Genomic DNA, 18,566 nt, shown 5'->3' on the forward strand with positions numbered 1-18,566 from the left:
GGGCGGCCGTACCCAGCGCCCGCCTGCATTGCCGCCTCTTGAGGGAACTGTGGAGCCGCCGGCACCGAGGAGTCGTCAGCTCCCGGTGCCCAGCCTCATATGTGAGCATGGTACAACATATGAATGGTCCCGGCCAAGTTACTTAGACTGACTGCAGTTGGGGGTTTGGTGCGTGGTGGAAATGCATTTCTTCGTTGTGGTTTTGGTGCCAAAGAGGCAGGGTTTTGTTCAGGAAGGGTGGAGCAGGAAGGAATTTTCTGTTTGTCAACAGAAAAACTGTAACAGATAACAGTCCTACAGCTACAGAAATACATAGCCTAAAAGGACAGCTGTAAACCATCCAGTACATCTTCCTGCTCTACAGAGGTTAGTTGTGTCCAGGGCATCTCTTACAGATTTTATCTACTTTGTTATTATCCTAACAACAAAGAATATACAACATATTCTGTTGTTGTCATTAGGAAAACTGTTCTGCTATAGAAATAATGGTTAATACATCTTCTTCAGATAAGACTGATCCATCTGTCTTTCCTCTAGTGAAATGATGGCCATGACAAATGACTCCCCTCTTTGTCATGACCTTTCCCTTTCTAGAGAACAGCTGCATTCTCCACGGTGCTCCATGGATGCTGTGGAGTTCATGGCTCAGTACTATTAGGCACTACGAGAACAGCAGCAGCAGATCCACATGGGAGTGCAACAGCAGCTCACAACTTCTGCTTGAGGGAGCCTTTCTAAAACTGGAGGGCAAGCTTGACAGTGATGAGAGAATGAAAATGGTCCAGGTGCCTGGTCCCATTTGCTGGTGGAAACTGAGGCCCCAGACTGTCATAGATCTGGAAGAAACAATGGTCACAGAAGGTTTGATATAATTCTGTGCTAGGCCCCATGGTGGATTTAATGGATTGGGTTCCACAGCTGTGGAGGACTTCTGAGGCTATATTTGTACCTGTCCTATTCCTGCCACATACAAACAAAACATTAACAAACAATAGAACCCCATTCAGTGTTATGAGGCCTTTGAGATTCACATGGGTGCACTGGTGTGTAATGCTGGCATATTCTGGGCCTCTGTCCTTTATTTCACCCTGAGATGGTCAGCAGTGCAGTATCTGAATTCTTAAACCATCCATGTACCATATCTGCCCTTCTAGGGGAAGACACAGTCTGACTTGTGCCTTTTGCTGGCCAGCATGTTCATCTGCAAGGGGCAGGTGGCTCCTGCCTTCCAGCTTTCCGAAAGGTGCCTGTTTGCAAGGATAGATGGGAAACAGTAATATGCGGGCAACTGCAGTTTTGGAGAGGTAGAACAGCCTTGGTGATCACTTCCAAGCTGAAGTTTTCTCTCTGAGTCTTGAGATGGTTTTCTGCACCTTCTTGGACAAACTGAAAAAACAGCTTATTTCCAGGAACTCTCAAAAAAATCCTGAATGCAATTGTTTCCACTCTATAAAAAAAATTTTGAAAATGGAACTGGCATGTACCATGGGAATTCCTGTATTGAGCCAGAAGAGTTTAATGCTCTGACAGTTTCAGACGCAGGGGCTGATCACACCTACCATAATGAGAAGACTCAGGATGGCTAGTGAATTGCCAAGCTAAGCTCATCGCAGGTTGAGTACAGACATTTCAAGTCCATCCACATTGTGAGGTATCATAAGGAGGGTGTTATTAAACCCATGGTCCAAAGAATCTGGGATGTTTGTCAACTAAATAAAGCAAAACCAAATCCAGACGTGCTGTCTCTGCTAGGCCAATCATGCAGTTTTGGTCTTCTGTTGCAATCCCAAACATTACAGAAATCTTCTGATAACATTTTATTTTTGAGGTGTTTGTTTTCTGCTTTTGAGTTTTGCTTTGTATATGTGGCTGAAGGCACAAAGTAAGATGGCTAAATTTTTAAGAATTGTGTGGTGATTCAGTGGCAATTTGCCAACCAGCACTAGGCAAAAAAAGACAGATTAGCATTTATTTGTTGGCGCTTAGAGTTCAGTGTTGTCAGGTATGACATTCCTTCTTGAAATGAATAGGGAAAATAAATTGATCTAAAAATGCAATCTGAATTTACAGAGAAATCCATTCTGATTTATAAGAAAGGAAGGTGATACTGAATTGGATGACAAGGCCACTACAGTTTTAGTGCTTTTCAAAACAATGCATTCATGTGAGCAGAAGTTTTTAATTTTAGTATTAATGAAGATAAAGTAAGCCCATTAGTTCTCTTTTTACTCTAAGTGAAACTTTCACTAATCTTGACTGAACTTTCATTTTTTCCAAAAAATCTCAGCCCTCGTATTAAAACTGACAGGAAAAAAATGTAAATACACAGAATTCTAAGAATTCCAAGTGCCCCCATCCCTATTTTTAAAAAATATGTAGCTGTTTTTATTGTCAGCAGGGTGACAATTTCTGTATGTGAAATTTGCAGGTTTCATTGCACCACTGGAAAAATCATAGGGGCTGATAAATAAAAACTGTCAAAACTGCACAGTGCTAGACCAAGGTTATCTGGCACAGTTACCTATCTCATTAATCCTAAAAACTAAAATCAAATCACAATAAGCTTGTGCTGTAATGGGAAAGTGACTTTGCACAGGGATATTTTCCTTGGATTAACTTTGAAGGCTGTGTTGTTGTACGCTTTGCCTACAGAAGTTTAATTTTTTCTGCTCCTTTCTTTCTACTTGCAGTTAGCTGCTCAGTTTCTCTTTAGAGGCTTTTTCCTCTCCATGTCTCACAAGAATTATGCGCTCTGTAGCGACCTGAGCTTAACGGTGCTGTGGCTGTGGCCGTCCTTGGCTAAAGGCTCCGCTGGGAGCAGCAGGGATGAGTGTTTCCTCACGCAGGCGGTTCCCAGCTCTGGAGATGAGTCAATGCTGGAATGTTAATTCTGGGTTCAGCAGCCTGCCCGGGACTCTGGGGAGGGGTATCGTCGGTGGGCGAAACTTGAAGGAGATATTTGTCGATAGTCTTTCTGTAATCTACCTTTTAATCTAAAGTATTATCTGGTCTGATTGATCCCACTCATTTCCCCTTGGCTTCATGTTAAGTTCCAGTAACCAAACCACCTTTGCACATCTCACTGGAGTACATAGAATAGACAAGACTATTTCAGGTGTAAAGGACCTACAAGGATCATCTAGACCCAACTCCCTGAACACTTTCAGGGCTGACCAAGTTAAAGCATGTTGTTAAGGGCATTGTCCAAATGCCTCTTAAGGACTGACAGGCTTGGGGCATTGACCACCTCACTAGGAAGCCTGTTCCAGTGTTTGACCACCCTCTTGGCAAAGAAATGCTTCCTAGTATTTGTAGGCGTTGGCAGTTCTCTGTGGCAACCTGTTGCTTGGACAAGCTGGTTAGGCCTTGGTTTGTTCTCCTTGTCAGATGTTAACAAAATGCTTTCTCATTTCATCAAGGGCACTTTGTAATTCAGAAGCAGCTATGGTGTACTTTGGCTACACAATCCTAGGGAAGAAACTGGTCTACTGTCTCCTTATTGAGTTTTCCAAAGAAATCAGGATTCCTGCGTGTTTAAACTGCATTAAACCAATACTGCTGAATCTGGAGCAGCTTAAAAATACCTTAGGATGGTTGGAAATAACTGGTCATGAAACATTATTTCACTAAAGTTTACTGTTCACAGGAATAAGAACTTCACCAGTATTTATATATACATATGATTTTTTTAAATTATTTTTTAATTTTTTTTGTACATCAGTCTGCACCAAGCACTGTGACACATATTCTTCATTAGGTGTTTGCTTTGTATGTTGTTTTGTGGAGAATGTTCCTGTAAATATATGAACGCCAGCAGAGTATGACAGAAGCAACAAAGCTATTGCAGGAATAGACATTTCCATGACTTGCTTGTGTAATGATCAACTACTGCCACTATGCTAGAGGATGTAAAATGAGGCTGCTGAAATCTGAGGCTGTTGCTGTGGTCTAAGCTCTCTTCTTCCCCCAACGTTTGTGGTCAAAGATTCTTTTATAACTTTCACTTGAGTTTTGGAACTAAGGCTGGAGTAGCTCTCCTGGTTACTTTTTATAGTGACTCACTTAATTTGAAAGGAAACATTGTGGATCTTGGAGCTCGGTTTTCTTATGGATACATTAAGTATTTTAAACCCCTTAGAATGATGATACAATTACCCAGCATTAAAAATTGAGAACTCCCTAAGCTTAAGTTTTTTGCATGCCTTTAGAGCATCTTCTAACATGGTAGGACTTTTCTTAAAAAAAAAAAGTTGTACATGAATTATGCATGGTATTTATTATTGGCTGTTCGTCTCTTCAGCACAACCTTTTGATAACTTGTGTACTGCAAAGTATATTCCTCTGCAAGCAGGCAGCTAGCCTCCATGACATTGTTCTGTGAATCAAATATTAAACGAAATAAATGTCTACACCTGCCTTTAAATGTTAATTTTTTGAAACCTTGGATAAAAAGCACCTTACTGCAAGAAATCAGTCTTGGTTTCTCTAGGCTATGAGGCTTCTTGATAACATAGTTCAGATAAGGATCTATTTGTTTCCCTGTGTTTTTCTGAAGTTGCAAGCAAATTGTGCTTGCCATTTCAGAATATGAAATGAAAGAAACTCAGTTATGATTTTTGGAATAAATTATCAGAGAAAAAGAACAGAGTGTTGCCTGAAAGTATGTTGGGAGGATGAGGACTACCAGCAACAAATCCCCAGACTAAGCGGAAGAGGAAAGCTTGTTGTCCTTGTACCCTTCTCCCCAGCCTAAAATGCATGTACAAGCTACTCACCGAATCCTAGCTGTATTCTGGTGAAGTCAATGCTGTTTTGACAGATTGCATTGGCTTTTAGCATCATGTGATTTAGCAGGGCAATCGTTCTTCAGATCAAAATGGCTGTAACATTTCCAGTGCTACTGTGAAACTAACACTGCCACTTCCTTTCTCTTATTAACCACAGACCACTCTCTATTGCTTTTCTGCTTGGTAAAATTCTCCCTTGAGTTTCTGAAAGACGTGCTAGAACACACATGCACCCCAGCATCGTGTGCTGTATAGCAGGCACTGAAAGCATCTCAGGACAAGGACATTAACTCTCAGCTCAGCACCCAGTGTCCCTGCACAGTCGACTGGCTTCCAAAGCATTGCAAGAGCAGTGCCCTTCAGCAAATGTTTAATCTGTTGTGTCCACAGCTAAGATACAGCTCACAGCCCTGATTGCCTCTTCTCTGAACACAAGCAGAAGAGCTAGACCCCAAATAAAGTGACAAGGATTATGAGGCACGTGGAACAATTTCAGTATGAGAACAGACTGCACAGATGGGGACTGAGACTGACTGTGGAAAGTTACAGTTGAATAGTGGTTCTCAGTTTCCCCTTGCATCTTATACCCCCTTGTACAGTGGCTTTCAATTTGGAACAATATTCCTGAATAATTTTCTTTAGGAGGAGTTAAAACATGTGGAGAGTGGTGATCTGACTGATAAAGTCTACTTGCATTTTCAAGAGGCTTTTGATGAAGCTTTCTACCTCTTTTTTAAGAAAACTAGGCAGATGGGGATAAGAAAGAAGGTCATGGCATGGAGATGTGTTTAAAAGATAAGACAGAGGGCAACAGTAAATGGTCAGCTCTCAGAACGGAGGGAAGTTACAAGTGCAGGGATTTGAGCTGTTGAAAATGATCTGGAAAAGCATACAAGCAATGAGGTTGAGAAAGTTTGCTGACAATACAGATTACTCAGAGGAGGGGGGACAAAGCCGATTGTGAAGCGTTCTGGAAAAATTGTTGAGTGAGATGGGAAGTGAAATTCAAGTTATGTAAAAGGCTGCACACAAGGAAAATAATTACCTTAAATTGATATATGAAATAATGGCCCCTGAGCTGACTGTTACCACTGATGGCCAAGATTTAGGGTTACAACAGATGAAAACAGTAGCTAAAGCAAATCGTATGTCAGAGATTATAAGGAAAGGCACAGAGAAAGTCATATGAATCCAAGAACCGTGGAATTGACTCTGTGTGTACTTCTGCTCTCCTCAGTAACAGGATAGTGGGACTGGAGGAGTTCAGTGAAGAGCAACAAGGGTGGCTAATGGCCAATGCCTTCTCTTGGAAGAACAACTGAGCAGGACAGGAGTCCACGGCCTGGGCAGGAGATTATTTAGGGAGGAAGTGATGCACATCTACAAAACTCTAAGCACTTTGTAAAAGAAAAGATGGAACTGATCATTTACTGTTGACTGGGAGGAATAAAATGAAGCTACTGGGAGCCAGGTGCTTCACCTTCCCTGGGATCCCTCCCTGCTCCAATGCTTCATGCAAGGAAAAAGCTGAGCTGCTGAACTTTGCCAACAAATATTGTCTGCTTCAAGTTGGCATGAATTCAAGAGAAGACTGAACAAAATTCAGAGCAGAAATCCATTTGGCTTAGTAAATATGGAGAAAACATATATAGCTCAGGAAATTTCCCAAGCTAAATGTAGTTGGAGCCCATGACAGTATTCAGGGGAAGTGCTTGCTCTTCCTGGTCTATAGCCACTGTGAAGAAAGAAACTGAGGTTGGAGGATCCTTGTTCTGACCTAAAACAGCCACTCTTGTATACTTAAATTACAAATATCCAATTCAATACACACACTTAATGCTACCGTGTATGTGGGAACTAGTACATGTCTGCCAAATAGTGTCGAGAAGTGTATCTTCATCATACAGGTCAGTCTGAGATTCTTCAACAGTTAAACCCACTAATCTCTGCAGTTGATCCAATACAGTAACATTTGGTTTGACAGTTGCAACTTCTGCTTTCATATCTGTAATTTCCTTCTTTCTTGAATAGTCTGGTAACTGAACACCGTGATCATAAGGATGATTTGTCTCCCATACAATTTTAATATTTGCATTTGTCCTTCAATTTCTTTTGGGTAACTTAAAGTTAAGTCTTTTAGGCAAGAATCTGCTTTCCCCACAACTTACGTGTATAACATTTTCCCTTATATTCCCTTTCACTTTCTCTTTCCTACTCAAGAGCAATTGAGCCAAAGCAAATTTCTTGCTTGTGTAACCTAAAGACTTTGACTCAGACATGCTGAAGCAGACATCTGCAACAGCTTAGGGCAGCACCGCTTCCAGGGGTCTGTCTCTCCTACGGGTGACCTCTCACCTCATATGGTGACAACATGAACATGTGACTATTTCCTTGCAGTAGCAGTTCCCAGTCTGGTGTATCATCTTACCCTGCCCTCTCCAGAATATGAGCTCAGCATGTTTATTATCCAAATAGCCCTTAAAGAAATATAAGGGTGGGGCATGACAAGGCTGCTACAAGGAACATATGGCAGGTGCATAGACTGTGTGCACAGGCCTAAGTGTCATTTGATGGTGACGCAGAAGACCACTTCTTATTCAGGCCGTGTTCTTTTAATATCAAAGCCAGCTGTTAGTTTAGTTGATCAAAGCAAGAGATCTTGTAGCCAAGCAAGAAACCCACCCTTTGCCATATGCACAAAAAGGGTTAAGTGCTCACAAGCACTAAACTTCAAGGTAAAAATCATGGATGTTAAGAGTCAGACAGTCATTTTGTCCCACTAGATCCTGGCTCACAGACAGATAGTGCCCCTGCACTGACTGCAGACTGCTGGTGCTGGGAATCTCCAAGGAAGCCCATCTACACTGACGCTGGAGGAGATGCACACAGCCCTCCAGACCTGAAAAGCAATATTGACTGCAGTGAAGGGAAAGGAAACAGATAGGACTCCTTTTTGTCTGTACTTAGGGTAACAAAAATAGAGAACTCCCTTCTATGATAGGAAACTACATACTTTGCAAATGGGAGCTACATTCTGTATAGAAAGGCAACACATGCACATACTGGTATGGGATATTTTTATTTGTTTTCTTGCTTCTCTGTTATCTGTCATAAGTTTAATACTGCTTTAATATATTTGTAAATACGTGGAAAAGCCTAAGGCTGTCTACAAGGCTTTCCAGCTGTATAAGTCACTGTGCAACTGTACATTCTTCTGCATTATTTACAATCTGGCTTCATAGCTCAAAGGCACATGTGTAGATCTCTCATTTAAAAGAGCAGGATTAGCCATTACAAGGTTGAGGGTGGGAAGTGTATTCCCTAGGAAAAAAAAAAAAAAAGAGTTTTGTATCTATAATTGAAGAGAAATCCTCAGGAATCAATGAAGATAAATGCTATATTGTCAGTTAAGCAGCTAGCTGTAGTACTTGAGATACCTACAGTTAGGAATTAGGATTCAGATATTGAGATAAAGCACAAAAAGAATGGAAAAAAATAATATTTTTTCTGTAGTTTTGCACCAGAACATTACTTGAAATACCACTCAGGAGAGCAGTTTATGGGTTCTTCGTTCCAAAGAGTCTTCAGGCGCTGGACCCAGGCAATCAGCATCTCCTTCCTCTCCTCCTCAGAGGCATACTCCGGGGCGAAGCAGATGTGAGGGGCAAGGACTTTGACACCACAAAAGTGCATGATTCCATGCTAGACTCAAAGCAAAGAAAGAAATGCTTCAGGAAGTAGTCTCGCACTTTGAGTTCAGGAATGCAGAAGGTTCAAATCTGAAACTGTTTCTCTGACTCAGTATAAGGCAGGTTTTCTAAACCTGTGCATTCATCAGGAGAAAGGAAATAAATTGCAAGAGTTCATTACCTATCCTGGCAGTCAGTATTGAAGGCTAGGCATTAAGCAGAATGACATATAATACACCGAAAAATAAGGTCAACTTCCATTTATTCTGGTCTCTGGAATTTATTTTAAAGTGCTATTAAACCCACAGAACTGTTCTCTTCAGCTGCTGTATGCTATTAAATTTGCAAGGATCAGGACAGCCTGAAGTTCATTGTACTGTTTACATTTCCACAGATTGCTCCTGAGCTGCAGTGTATTTCTCATCTGCTTAGAAGTATTTCTTTAACCTTTTGCCTCTGGTTTAGCCAAATGATTCCAAATGAAGGCTAGCGCCTTTCAAATCAGCTCCACTTGCCATTTTCCCTCTGTGTATTTCAGATAAAAGGGTAGCAATAAGAAAAAATGTGCTATCTTCCGTATGCTGATCATTAATGCCAGGGTGGTGTGTGACTCCCTCCTGTCCCGCATCCTACATGAATAAGGTAGCTACGAGGAAAAGAAATCCTGCATTCTTAGGGCTAAAGGAAATCCTATAACAACAAAGAAACTTAAAAGGCTGACAATATAACCTTTCTCGAGATTCCAATCTGGAGGAAGGGGCACAAAACAACTTCAATAATCTGTGGACGGACTTGTAAAGTTGTCTCAGGACTTTAGGGCCAAATGTATAACCCGCAGATGTTTGGAACTGATGATACTTGCTTATTATATTTCATATAAAATGAACAATAATACAACTGTTAATGGGAGTAATACAAAGCAAACAAATATACGTATATTTTACCTGCATGGGCCACAGGAGATAGCGAATATCACCACTGATACCGCCTTTTGCATACATCTCTTTGCTTCCTCCAGTGGTGAAAGAAAACAGGGCTAATTTGTTCTAGAATTAAGAAAGCAGCACTAGAGTTAGGCATGTTTAAAGAAGAGTGGTTGTATAGTTCAAGTGATATCCTGGGGAACCTGGACAGTATAAACTTATAGAGGAGGTGGTGTCCTCCTCTTTCCCAGACCTGATGCGTAGTGGCAGCTCTGAGGCAAAGATCGATGGTGTACAACTAGACAGTGCACTCTGTGTCAGAGCTTTGGGCATACACAGGTTAAAATGAAAAGGAATTACATGTCTGACATGTTCTCCCCTATGAAATGTTTAGAAAACTGTGGCTGGAAAGCACTCTGTTACGGAGAATATCTTCATTCCTGTCCTTCCTGAATGCTGTAACTGAATGAAACCCATCCCACTGCAAACTTGGACTTGCTTGTCACTTGCCAAAGAATAATTTGAGAACAAATTATTCCTCAGGTGCTTTAAAACCCAGTTCAGAACATCTGCTTCTGTAACTATGGCATTAGCCACAGGCTTGTGCTCAGCACCTATCCTCTCAGTTTTAGCTTCCATGATTGAAGTAACATCTTTTTCTGGCATGACTTGGTGCAGTATCCAAACTGCCTTGAGCCTGCACTCAGCATGCAGCTATGACCATTGGGGATTAATTCTGTTCATTTCAGCAGGGCAGCCATTTCTGAAATTTAAACAAGCTGAAATGTTCGGAATTGTTAAGAAGATCAGAAATTACATGCCAGCCCAGTGTACTCTGATACACCTACCAAATTATAAAGCCTATTTTCTAGGCCAACTAAAAATCCCCAGGACATTGCTTAAATCTTTAGGAACCAGTGCATCCTCCTTATTGTATCCCCTTTCAGACAGCTTTAACAAACCAGAAAGTTACTCAACATGTTACCAAAGCATTCCTTCAGGAGAGCATAAAAAGCAAGCTCTAAACAAATATAACAGAAAAGAAAAACCAATATCCTCAAGAGCATTGTCCACATCTTGATCTTAATGAAACATACCTTGAGCAAACCAGAATCGTAGCAGTTTGGAAATTCATGAGCAAATCCTTGGACCAAGACTCTGTCCATCCAACCCTTCATGATTGCTGGCATGCTGAACCAATACAAGGGAAACTAGGCAAAAAGTAAATTACCTTGTTAGCACAGAGGGTCTGGGCCTGCCTTAGGCCTGGCCTATAGGCCAAATCCTGTTCTCTTAATCTGTTCAGATATTGTACAGGCCTTCTACCAGCTCTCTGTCAGGAGAGGCTTTAACTATGCTTGGCAAAAATAACTGAAGTGCTGTTTGTGGTTGTCTCAGGTACATACCTGGGCATCTGTAGCACACTGACACCATGGTGAATGCAAGGGATTCTACACAAATTAAAGTTAGAATATGATGAAACAAGACGGTGTCATTTAATTCAAAATTAAGACTCCAGAGAATTGTGTCTCCTCTTGCTGAAATGCGAAAGGAACATGTGATCTAATGGATGATCTGACCAAAATTCACAGAGAGAGCCTTTTTACCAGGACTGACATCTGGTGATTAGTTCTGATCTGACAGCCTGCTGACAAATGCCATAGGATTTTATGAAAAACTTACCTTCACACCTTGCTGACATGATGACCCTGAATCACTTAATCGAGAAGAAAACAGCTTCTTTAGCAGTAGGACCCTGTGTTTCTAGATCCTTCTGTTAATCCATGGGACTACAGCCTACCTATTGTGTCTTATTTGCATTATCCTGAATGCTTTATGGAATCTTATTCCAGGATGCATTGCTATTCCTAAACCTTTGTACACATTGCAGCATAGGAGAAGAAATTCTGTAGAAGCGTATCTATGTGTGGCTTAATTCAAGGTGGAAAAAATGCAGAAACTGGGCAACAACAACAGCTCTAAAAGTGGTGAGTTTAGTCTAGCAAATTTTAAATTACTTTATGGTTTCTTTCAGAGGATTTTTCCTTCTTTTCTGCATCAGAACATACTCAACTCTTGATAGCATTCTGCAGACAGAAAGTAGAAAGCAACCACTTCCTTCAGGGGATGTTTTACTATACTTATCTCAGAAGCAATAGTGTAAAATCATGAATACTTACAGTGAAATGCTCAATTGAGGTATGATCATATCGTAAATATCATCTAGAATAAGACACTGGAATAAATATAGGCTATGCCTGAGGCCAACAGGCACAACAGGTACACAAAGAAATGTGGGGCTCTTATTGCCTTACACAGTATTTCTGGGCCTCAGGGACACCAAGGACAGACCTGGCACAGTGGTGAGCGGAGATGGGGTGTGACACCAGTCAGCATGTCCACATAGTGCTTTTGTGATTTGTCAATAAGTAACAGTCTGGTTGCAGAAGCCCAGATTCCCTGAGCCTGCTGGCTGGTCCCAGCTGCTCACCCAGACACTAAGCCTTGTCATGCTGGCCTGTCTGACATCCATGGTCATGTACATCTTTGTGCATCCAGATATTAAGTTTGGCCCAGTGCTGGTGAATTAGTGGATCTGCTGTTGTAATGACCTGGACAACTATACTACTGATCTGTATTTATTACTGTACCATTACTTAGAGAATTGTTTATTCCTAAAGCTGTTGGTCTGGTGTCTTTCACCATATCCCAAACTTATAACTTGGTGGGGCCTACTTAAGCCCTTACATGCATCTCTGTGCGTAGATCTGTGTTTGATTTGCATGATCTCCAAGACGAAGGGACAGTATGGGGCTGCCTGATAACATGGCAGGGTTCTCATATCGAGAATTATAGTATTATTTTGCATTCAATACTTTCTGGTCTGAGTTGCTCAATGCAATCATTTTGGAGTGCAGGTAGCATGAAGACCACTCTTCACAAAACCTGTGCAATCAGACTACTTTTGAATATTAACTTTAAAGTGAAGCACAGCTGTGAATTTCACTGAAGTATTGTAAGGTTCTAATTTCAGATGTCTTCCTACTCCCCAAAAAGGCCAGTTTGGAGCCATTATTTGTGTGAAAAATTCATACTGGGCTACCATGAATAATGCTCATGCATGATCTGATATTTTCTGAAGTCCACATCATAGCAGAAAAACCTGACACCTTGAAATTGCTACACTGGATACAGACCATTTTGTGTTGATGACAGAGCTACTCTTTACTTTGGCTAGATTCAATGTTCCTAATCTATAATCTCACTTACTATTGCTTTTCTTTTGTTCAACCCTGTAAATTACAACTGAAGTCTTCTAATATGATTTAAAATAATGACCTGAAAAATCAGTAAGTCTGCTTCTTGCACCTTCTTTTGCTCTTCAATCAGATCATTGGACAAACCTCCTCTCTTGTAAGCTTCCCATGCCTCCACACCATAATTGAACTCTTCTGAGTTGTGCAAGCAACCTGTGGGTAGAAGTGAACAGTCATTACTTGTTCTGTTTCTGTTATTGTAGCCAAACAATAATTAAATACATGTTGCAATCTACAATTCTAAATTGAGTTTAAATTGAGTTACTGCTTTCCATTTTTCCTCACTTTTGTTTGTTTGTGTGCTTTTTTTGTTTGTTTTGTGTGTGGTTTTTGGTTTGGTTTGGTTTGGTTTTTTTGTGGCTTTTCAGCATCATCACAGCTGATGGTGATTTGGTTTCAAACTGGAGATGAATGTAGTGTCTCAGAGTACTAAAACTTTTGCCTTTCTTTAACAACATATGAAGTGCAATAAGAGGACCTAATCTTGGTTCTAGACCCCGGTGATGCAGTTGGATGATTTAAGAGGATTTAAGACAATGTTGCTAATTACTCTGCCTCTGCATTAGAGATTAGTGAAACCACCGCACAGTCTCAAGCACCATGTAGCTGCTTTTCAGCTTCCATAACTGGGAAACTCAGCAGGGGCTGGGGGACCAGTATGGGCCAGCTCTGCTGACTCCACTACAGTTGGGTGAGCTCATTCAAGTATGTCTGACTAAGATATATACATTCATTCTGCTGATTCAACTAGTCGATCATTAATCTCTAGCAGAAGAGAGAGGCAGCCTCATGAACTAAACTCCAGCAAGTCACAGCACGGTATCTGAAGGCACTTCTCACAACAACCCCAGGCAGCGCTACAGGCTTGGGGAAGAGTGCTTGGAAAGCTGCCTGGGGGGGAAAGGATCTGGGGAAGTTGATTGACAGCTGGGTGAATATGAGCCAGCAGTGTGCCCAGGTGGCCAAAAAGGCCAACAGCATCCTGGCTTGTATCAGGAATACTGTGGCCAGCAGGACTAGAGAAGTGATGGTGACACTGTACTCAGCACTGCTGAGGCCCCACCTTGAATCCTGAGTTCAGTTTTGGGCCCCTCACAACAAGAAAGACATTGATGTGCTAGAGAGAGTTCAGAGGAGGGTGATGGGGCTGGTGAGGGGCCTGGAGCACAAGTCTAATGAGAAGCAGCTGAGGGAACTGGGGCTGTTTAGCCTGGAGAAAAGGAGGCTGAGGGGAGACCTGATCACTGTCTACAACCACCTGAAAGGAGGTTGTAGCATGGAGGGTGTTGGTCTCTTCTCCCAAGTAGCAAGTGACAGGATGAGAGGAAATGGCCTCAAGTTGTGACAGGGGAGGTTTAGACTGGATATTAGGAAAATTTTCTTGACGGAAAGGGTTGTCAGGCATTGGAACAGGCTGCCCAGGGAAGTGGTGGAGTGGGCATCCCTGGAGCTGTTCAAAAGATGTGTAGATGAGGTTTTTAGGGACATGGTTTAGAGGTGGACTTGGCAGTGCTAGATTAACAGTTGGACTTTATTATCTTGAAGTTCTTTTCCAATCAAAATGATTCTATGACTTCAGAGAATGCTTGTGGACACATCCTAATGCATTTTTCCCCTCTCAGTAATGTCACTATGAGCCAAGGCCCATATTTAGGAGTGGGTTTTTAGAACTTCTTATGTCTGGTCATTAATAGGATTCTTCTTGGTTTTGCCAGTGCTTGCACTGGACCTGTGTTATTTCTGTTTGATTCTTGTTTTAAATAAGGAGTTTCAGCTGTCTCAGACTACATTATGGCTTTTTGTTTCCTAACCTCGAAAAATATTGTGGCTAAATCCTAGTAAGAGCATAGTGAAAATATCACATAAGCCTAACAAGAGCATCATTGTTTTTCTCAAGTCTTAACTGCATCATCTAGTCATTTTTAGTAATCATATACTACCAAGGAATTTGGAGGTGCCAAGACAACTCAAAATCCTGAGCGCTTAAGTGCCTGGAGCAAACTTGCAGAAAGTATTTGTAATGTTTGTAAGAAAGGGTGGCTCTTTGAACATCTTTGCAGTTGATTGCAAATACTGTAAAAAATAATATTTTCCCTCATTCAGTTTAGTCTAAAGGCAAAACACTGTTTTACAGTTCTGTACCATACAGATATTTCATTTTTTCTGATTGAGGGGCCATTTCTAGGGACCAGATTTATTTAAATAAAGATGATACTTGTTGGGTTCCTACACTGAAATGTCTTAGTTAATGCTAACAGAAAATAAAAAGCTCGGTTTGTTAGTTGAGAGATATTTGTTCAAAATGGTATCAACTGTTTTTTGGAGTACACTTAACAACATGCTTCTAGATTGTTAGTGTGGCAAGATAAACAAGGTGAAAGTTTGTCTCATCATTATTGTTGAAAAAAAGTGTATTTTGGTTAGTCTCACCAACAATATCATTTCTTGTGGCTCTCGGCTCAAACTGCATTGCATACAAATCAGACACTGTGACACTGCAGCCCTGCTTGCTCAATTCTTCCACAGCAATGCTCTTCAAAGATCCATTCAAGGACTTGGGCTCTTGGTGTGCATAGACTATCAAGACCTTTTTCCCTGGGAGCAGAAAGAAAATCAGAAGATACCTTTGAGTATAGGAGGCAGATACAAAAGAGTGTGGAGCAGGGCCTGGTCCTTCATTTTTCTGTAGTGTGTCTTCCAAGCAGCGCAAAACTAGTGAAAACAGAATGGCAGTGGCAGCATTTGACTCCTGCTTGGAAGTAATGAGTGACTCTTGAGGAACTAATCAGTAAATGCCCCCAGCCCAGCAATTTTGTGCTACACTGGGCTTTCCCAGGTGGAACTTGGTGAACAGTGGGTGCGTTTCCATAGCAGGTCACACTGCCCTACATCAGCACAAGCCAGTCCCATCTCTTGAGTCAGCATTTGTGTTCATCTGATCCCACTCCTCCCGAAAAAAACCTCACCCAACAAGAGGAAAAAAAAAAAAGTTGTCGGCTGGTTTAGCTCCCTAGGCTGGGTCTGATAAGCAACAGCACAAGCATGAGGGGCAAGCTGGGATCAAAGCACTGCCAGCTTAGGTTCCCTCAAACTTGAGAGCTCAGAGCATCCTCCTAGTGCAATGTGGGATCCCCCCATCTTGCAGTTCAGTGCTGCACAAGTGACATCAGATATTTAAGATGTCACTATCCCACTTCTGCATCATCACAGCAACTTCAACAGAAAGCAACATGATTTTTTCTTAGATGTGAGAGTGAGCTGTCTAGTGTATCTCAAAATGCTGACAAAACGGATTTAAGGTAAGTTGAGCAGCAAGATCGATGTGTTGGAGTCTGTGGGGGACTACGGTGGGTTCGTGCATTCCTTGACAGAGGGCATGGGAACAGAAAGTAGCCTTGAAGATATTAAGGCCTACCCATGAGAAAGGTGGGAGTAAAGGAGTATCCAGAGATATTAAGGTGTACCCCTGAGAGAGAAGGGAGTAAAAGAGTAACATGGATGAAAGCAAAATTAGCCAATGAGATGTTATTACTGCAACTTGTAACTAATAGCTAAAAGACACTTGAGCTGGTAAAGACTATATAAAAAGGTGTTTGTGTCAATAAGCGACTGCTGTTTGTACTTAAGAACTTGGTCTATGTTTTTTGTTGATCTCAACCACGACAGCGGTGAAGCTTCTTAAACTGACATAACAACATGTATCAGAGTTTATTTGTTCAAAATTTTACTGTACATAGGCCATTCAATTTTAAGATTTCTCTAGAAAATCATTCATTGCTGAACACCAAGGAAAGACAAAATACTTTCATGGAGTAGTAATTATTTATACATAAATGTTGCAGAGAAGGAAATTTCCAGAGATTATTGAAAATTACTGGATCTGCACAACATACAGCTCTTGGTTCCTAACTGCGAAGACAAAAACTCAGGCATCTCCTGAGTTCAGCTTCTCCAGGAGACACAGAAGCGCCATCAGGGTGACAGGTAAGTTTAAGGTATCAGAGATAATTAACAGAATGAGGGCTGAAGAATTAAAGAAACCATACTTCATTTTTTTTTAACCTAAATTATAAAGGGTGATTATTTCTTTAGTGTGCCTAGCATTCACGAAACAAGTTTTCCCAAAAGACTATTACAATTTGTCATCAAGCGTATAAACTATTTAAACCCTTGCTCCATAACTTATTCTGGAATATCAAGACCAGTTAATGCTGCTGTTCTGTTTGCTCTCAGCAAATAAGCAGTTCAGTGGGTGGAGATGATACACGCTCACAGATAGGATAAGATAAATTCTGTGAGCTGCTGACTAGTTTCATATCGATGGAGCTGAGAGCACTCAGACACAGTGTTCAGGGACTGAAGTTTGCAAAGGCATCATTTACTGAAGTAATTTCAGTCATTTAGAAAGTAAAACCTTAGTATGTATACTTTACAGATATGTTCTATACTAGCATGCCCAGGCCTGAAGTGAATAGCATTTTTATTAGTATTTGTTCTTACCTGCCATTCTCCAGAAGCACTTCGTAGCTCCTGTCCTGAGAATCTGATACAGCCTGTAAACTTAAATGGCAAATTTGCTTATATGAGAAACATCAGGAAATGGTACCCGGAAATTCGCTGTTTCAGTAGAAAATGTGCCACTCCGTGTGGAGGTGAATGGGCTGCGAGGGGCAAACACTGTGTGAGTGCCTGTGTATGTGTACATACACACCCCTACAGAGGCGTGCGCTGCAGAAGCCGTTGGAGGAGGCTGTGCCGGCCCGGGGGCGGTGTCTGGGGGTGACCCGCGACGGCCGGGCGAGGCGAACCCCTCCGGCCGCCCCACGCTCGCCTTCCCCGGCTGTGGGCCGGGAGCGTTCAGCCCGGGCTCCACCCGCCGCGCCGGACCAGCGCGGCTGCCGCACACCCGCTGCGCCCCTGACCTGAACCGAACCCACCGCACCGACCCCCAGAGAAACAGCAGAGCGCTGCTCGTTTTTCTGACCACCCTCTCGAAGCCGGTTTCGAAACCACTCCGGCCCCTATGGCAAGCGGTGGCGCTGCCCCGCAGCTCAGCGCCGGCCGTGCCGCTCGCCCAGGCAGGGCCGGAACTCACCCCCCGCGGCCCGGGGTGTTTTTACCTGCTACTCGCGTCCCCTGCGGCGGAGTTGGGAGCGCTCCTCCCGGCGGCCCCGCTGCCCGTCCGGCCCGGTCCGGCCCGGCCCCAGGGGCTGCTCCGGCGGGGGCGGGGGCCGGGTCGGCGCCGCCCGCTCTGCGGCTCCGTTAGAGACCGTCCGGTGCGCGCTACCCGCTGCTCTTACTACACGTGGTAACTAACATAGTTTATTACACACTTACTGGCGCTTCTTTGTAACGGTTGCTGCCCCTCTCAGAGTGTTGAGTCATCGATGGGTACCTTTCTGGCTCCTTGAAGCATTTGGTGGGTCCTCTCACCCATCTACCAGGGGCTGAGTACCATCAGTCTCAGAATCACAGAATGTTAGGGATTGGAAGGGACCTCAAAAGATCATCTAGTCCAATCCCCCCACCGGAGCAGGAACACCCAGATGAGGTTACACAGGAAGACGTCCAGGTGGGTTTTGAATGTCTCCAGATAAAGAGACTCCACAACCTCCCTGGGCAGCCCGTTCCAGTGCTGGTTTTCAAATGCAGATTCCAAAGTGGAAATCAGGTGACTGGGCCAACAACCTGGGAAATAAATGGCAGAGCTACTTGTGTCCTCTTGCAGTGGGGTGAGCAGAAAACCTCTGTGCAAAACTTGCAACTTCTGTGCTTTTCACCTGCTGCCCTCTATGCTGTCAGGGTCAGGGAGACACACACCCCTCAGCTGTCTCCCCTGGTAGAAGGTGA

General features: G+C 42.6%; 1 protein-coding gene across 3 annotated transcripts; it reads right to left on the reverse strand.

Annotated features, from left to right (window-relative positions):
• Nucleotides 1-7,847: 7,847 nt before the first annotated feature.
• Nucleotides 7,848-18,192, reverse strand: NQO2 (N-ribosyldihydronicotinamide:quinone dehydrogenase 2). Of its 3 annotated transcripts, none has more exons than XM_065052513.1 (8): nt 18,054-18,192; nt 17,217-17,276; nt 15,147-15,311; nt 12,739-12,869; nt 10,497-10,610; nt 9,421-9,522; nt 8,320-8,489; nt 7,848-8,108 (listed from the first exon to the last, which is right to left on the reverse strand). In XM_065052513.1, the coding sequence occupies exons 2-8, from the start codon at nt 17,221-17,223 to the stop codon at nt 8,072-8,074; spliced, it is 726 nt and encodes a 241-aa protein (XP_064908585.1). In that variant the 5' UTR covers nt 17,224-17,276; nt 18,054-18,192; the 3' UTR covers nt 7,848-8,071. The 3 variants fall into 3 exon arrangements, with proteins under 3 accessions (XP_064908585.1, XP_064908586.1, XP_064908584.1); XM_065052514.1 differs by lacking the exon at nt 18,054-18,192 and adding an exon at nt 17,837-18,007 and having other exon boundaries at nt 17,217-17,269; XM_065052512.1 differs by lacking the exon at nt 18,054-18,192 and adding an exon at nt 17,837-17,969.
• Between the last annotated feature and the right edge of the window lie 374 nt (nt 18,193-18,566).

The sequence above is a fragment of the Columba livia genome, chromosome 2 (assembly GCF_036013475.1).
Source record: "Columba livia isolate bColLiv1 breed racing homer chromosome 2, bColLiv1.pat.W.v2, whole genome shotgun sequence".
Lineage (NCBI taxonomy): Eukaryota > Metazoa > Chordata > Aves > Columbiformes > Columbidae > Columba > Columba livia.

Bases quoted from the DNA above. Each gene is read 5' to 3' on its own strand.
- NQO2 (XM_065052513.1), bottom strand. The intron at 10,611-12,738 runs GTCATTATTTTA...CTTTTTGCCTAG, and splicing joins CAGACTTACTGATTTTTCAG to TTTCCCTTGTATTGGTTCAG. The intron at 8,490-9,420 runs GTAAAATATACG...CTTTGAGTCTAG, and splicing joins ATCTCCTGTGGCCCATGCAG to CATGGAATCATGCACTTTTG.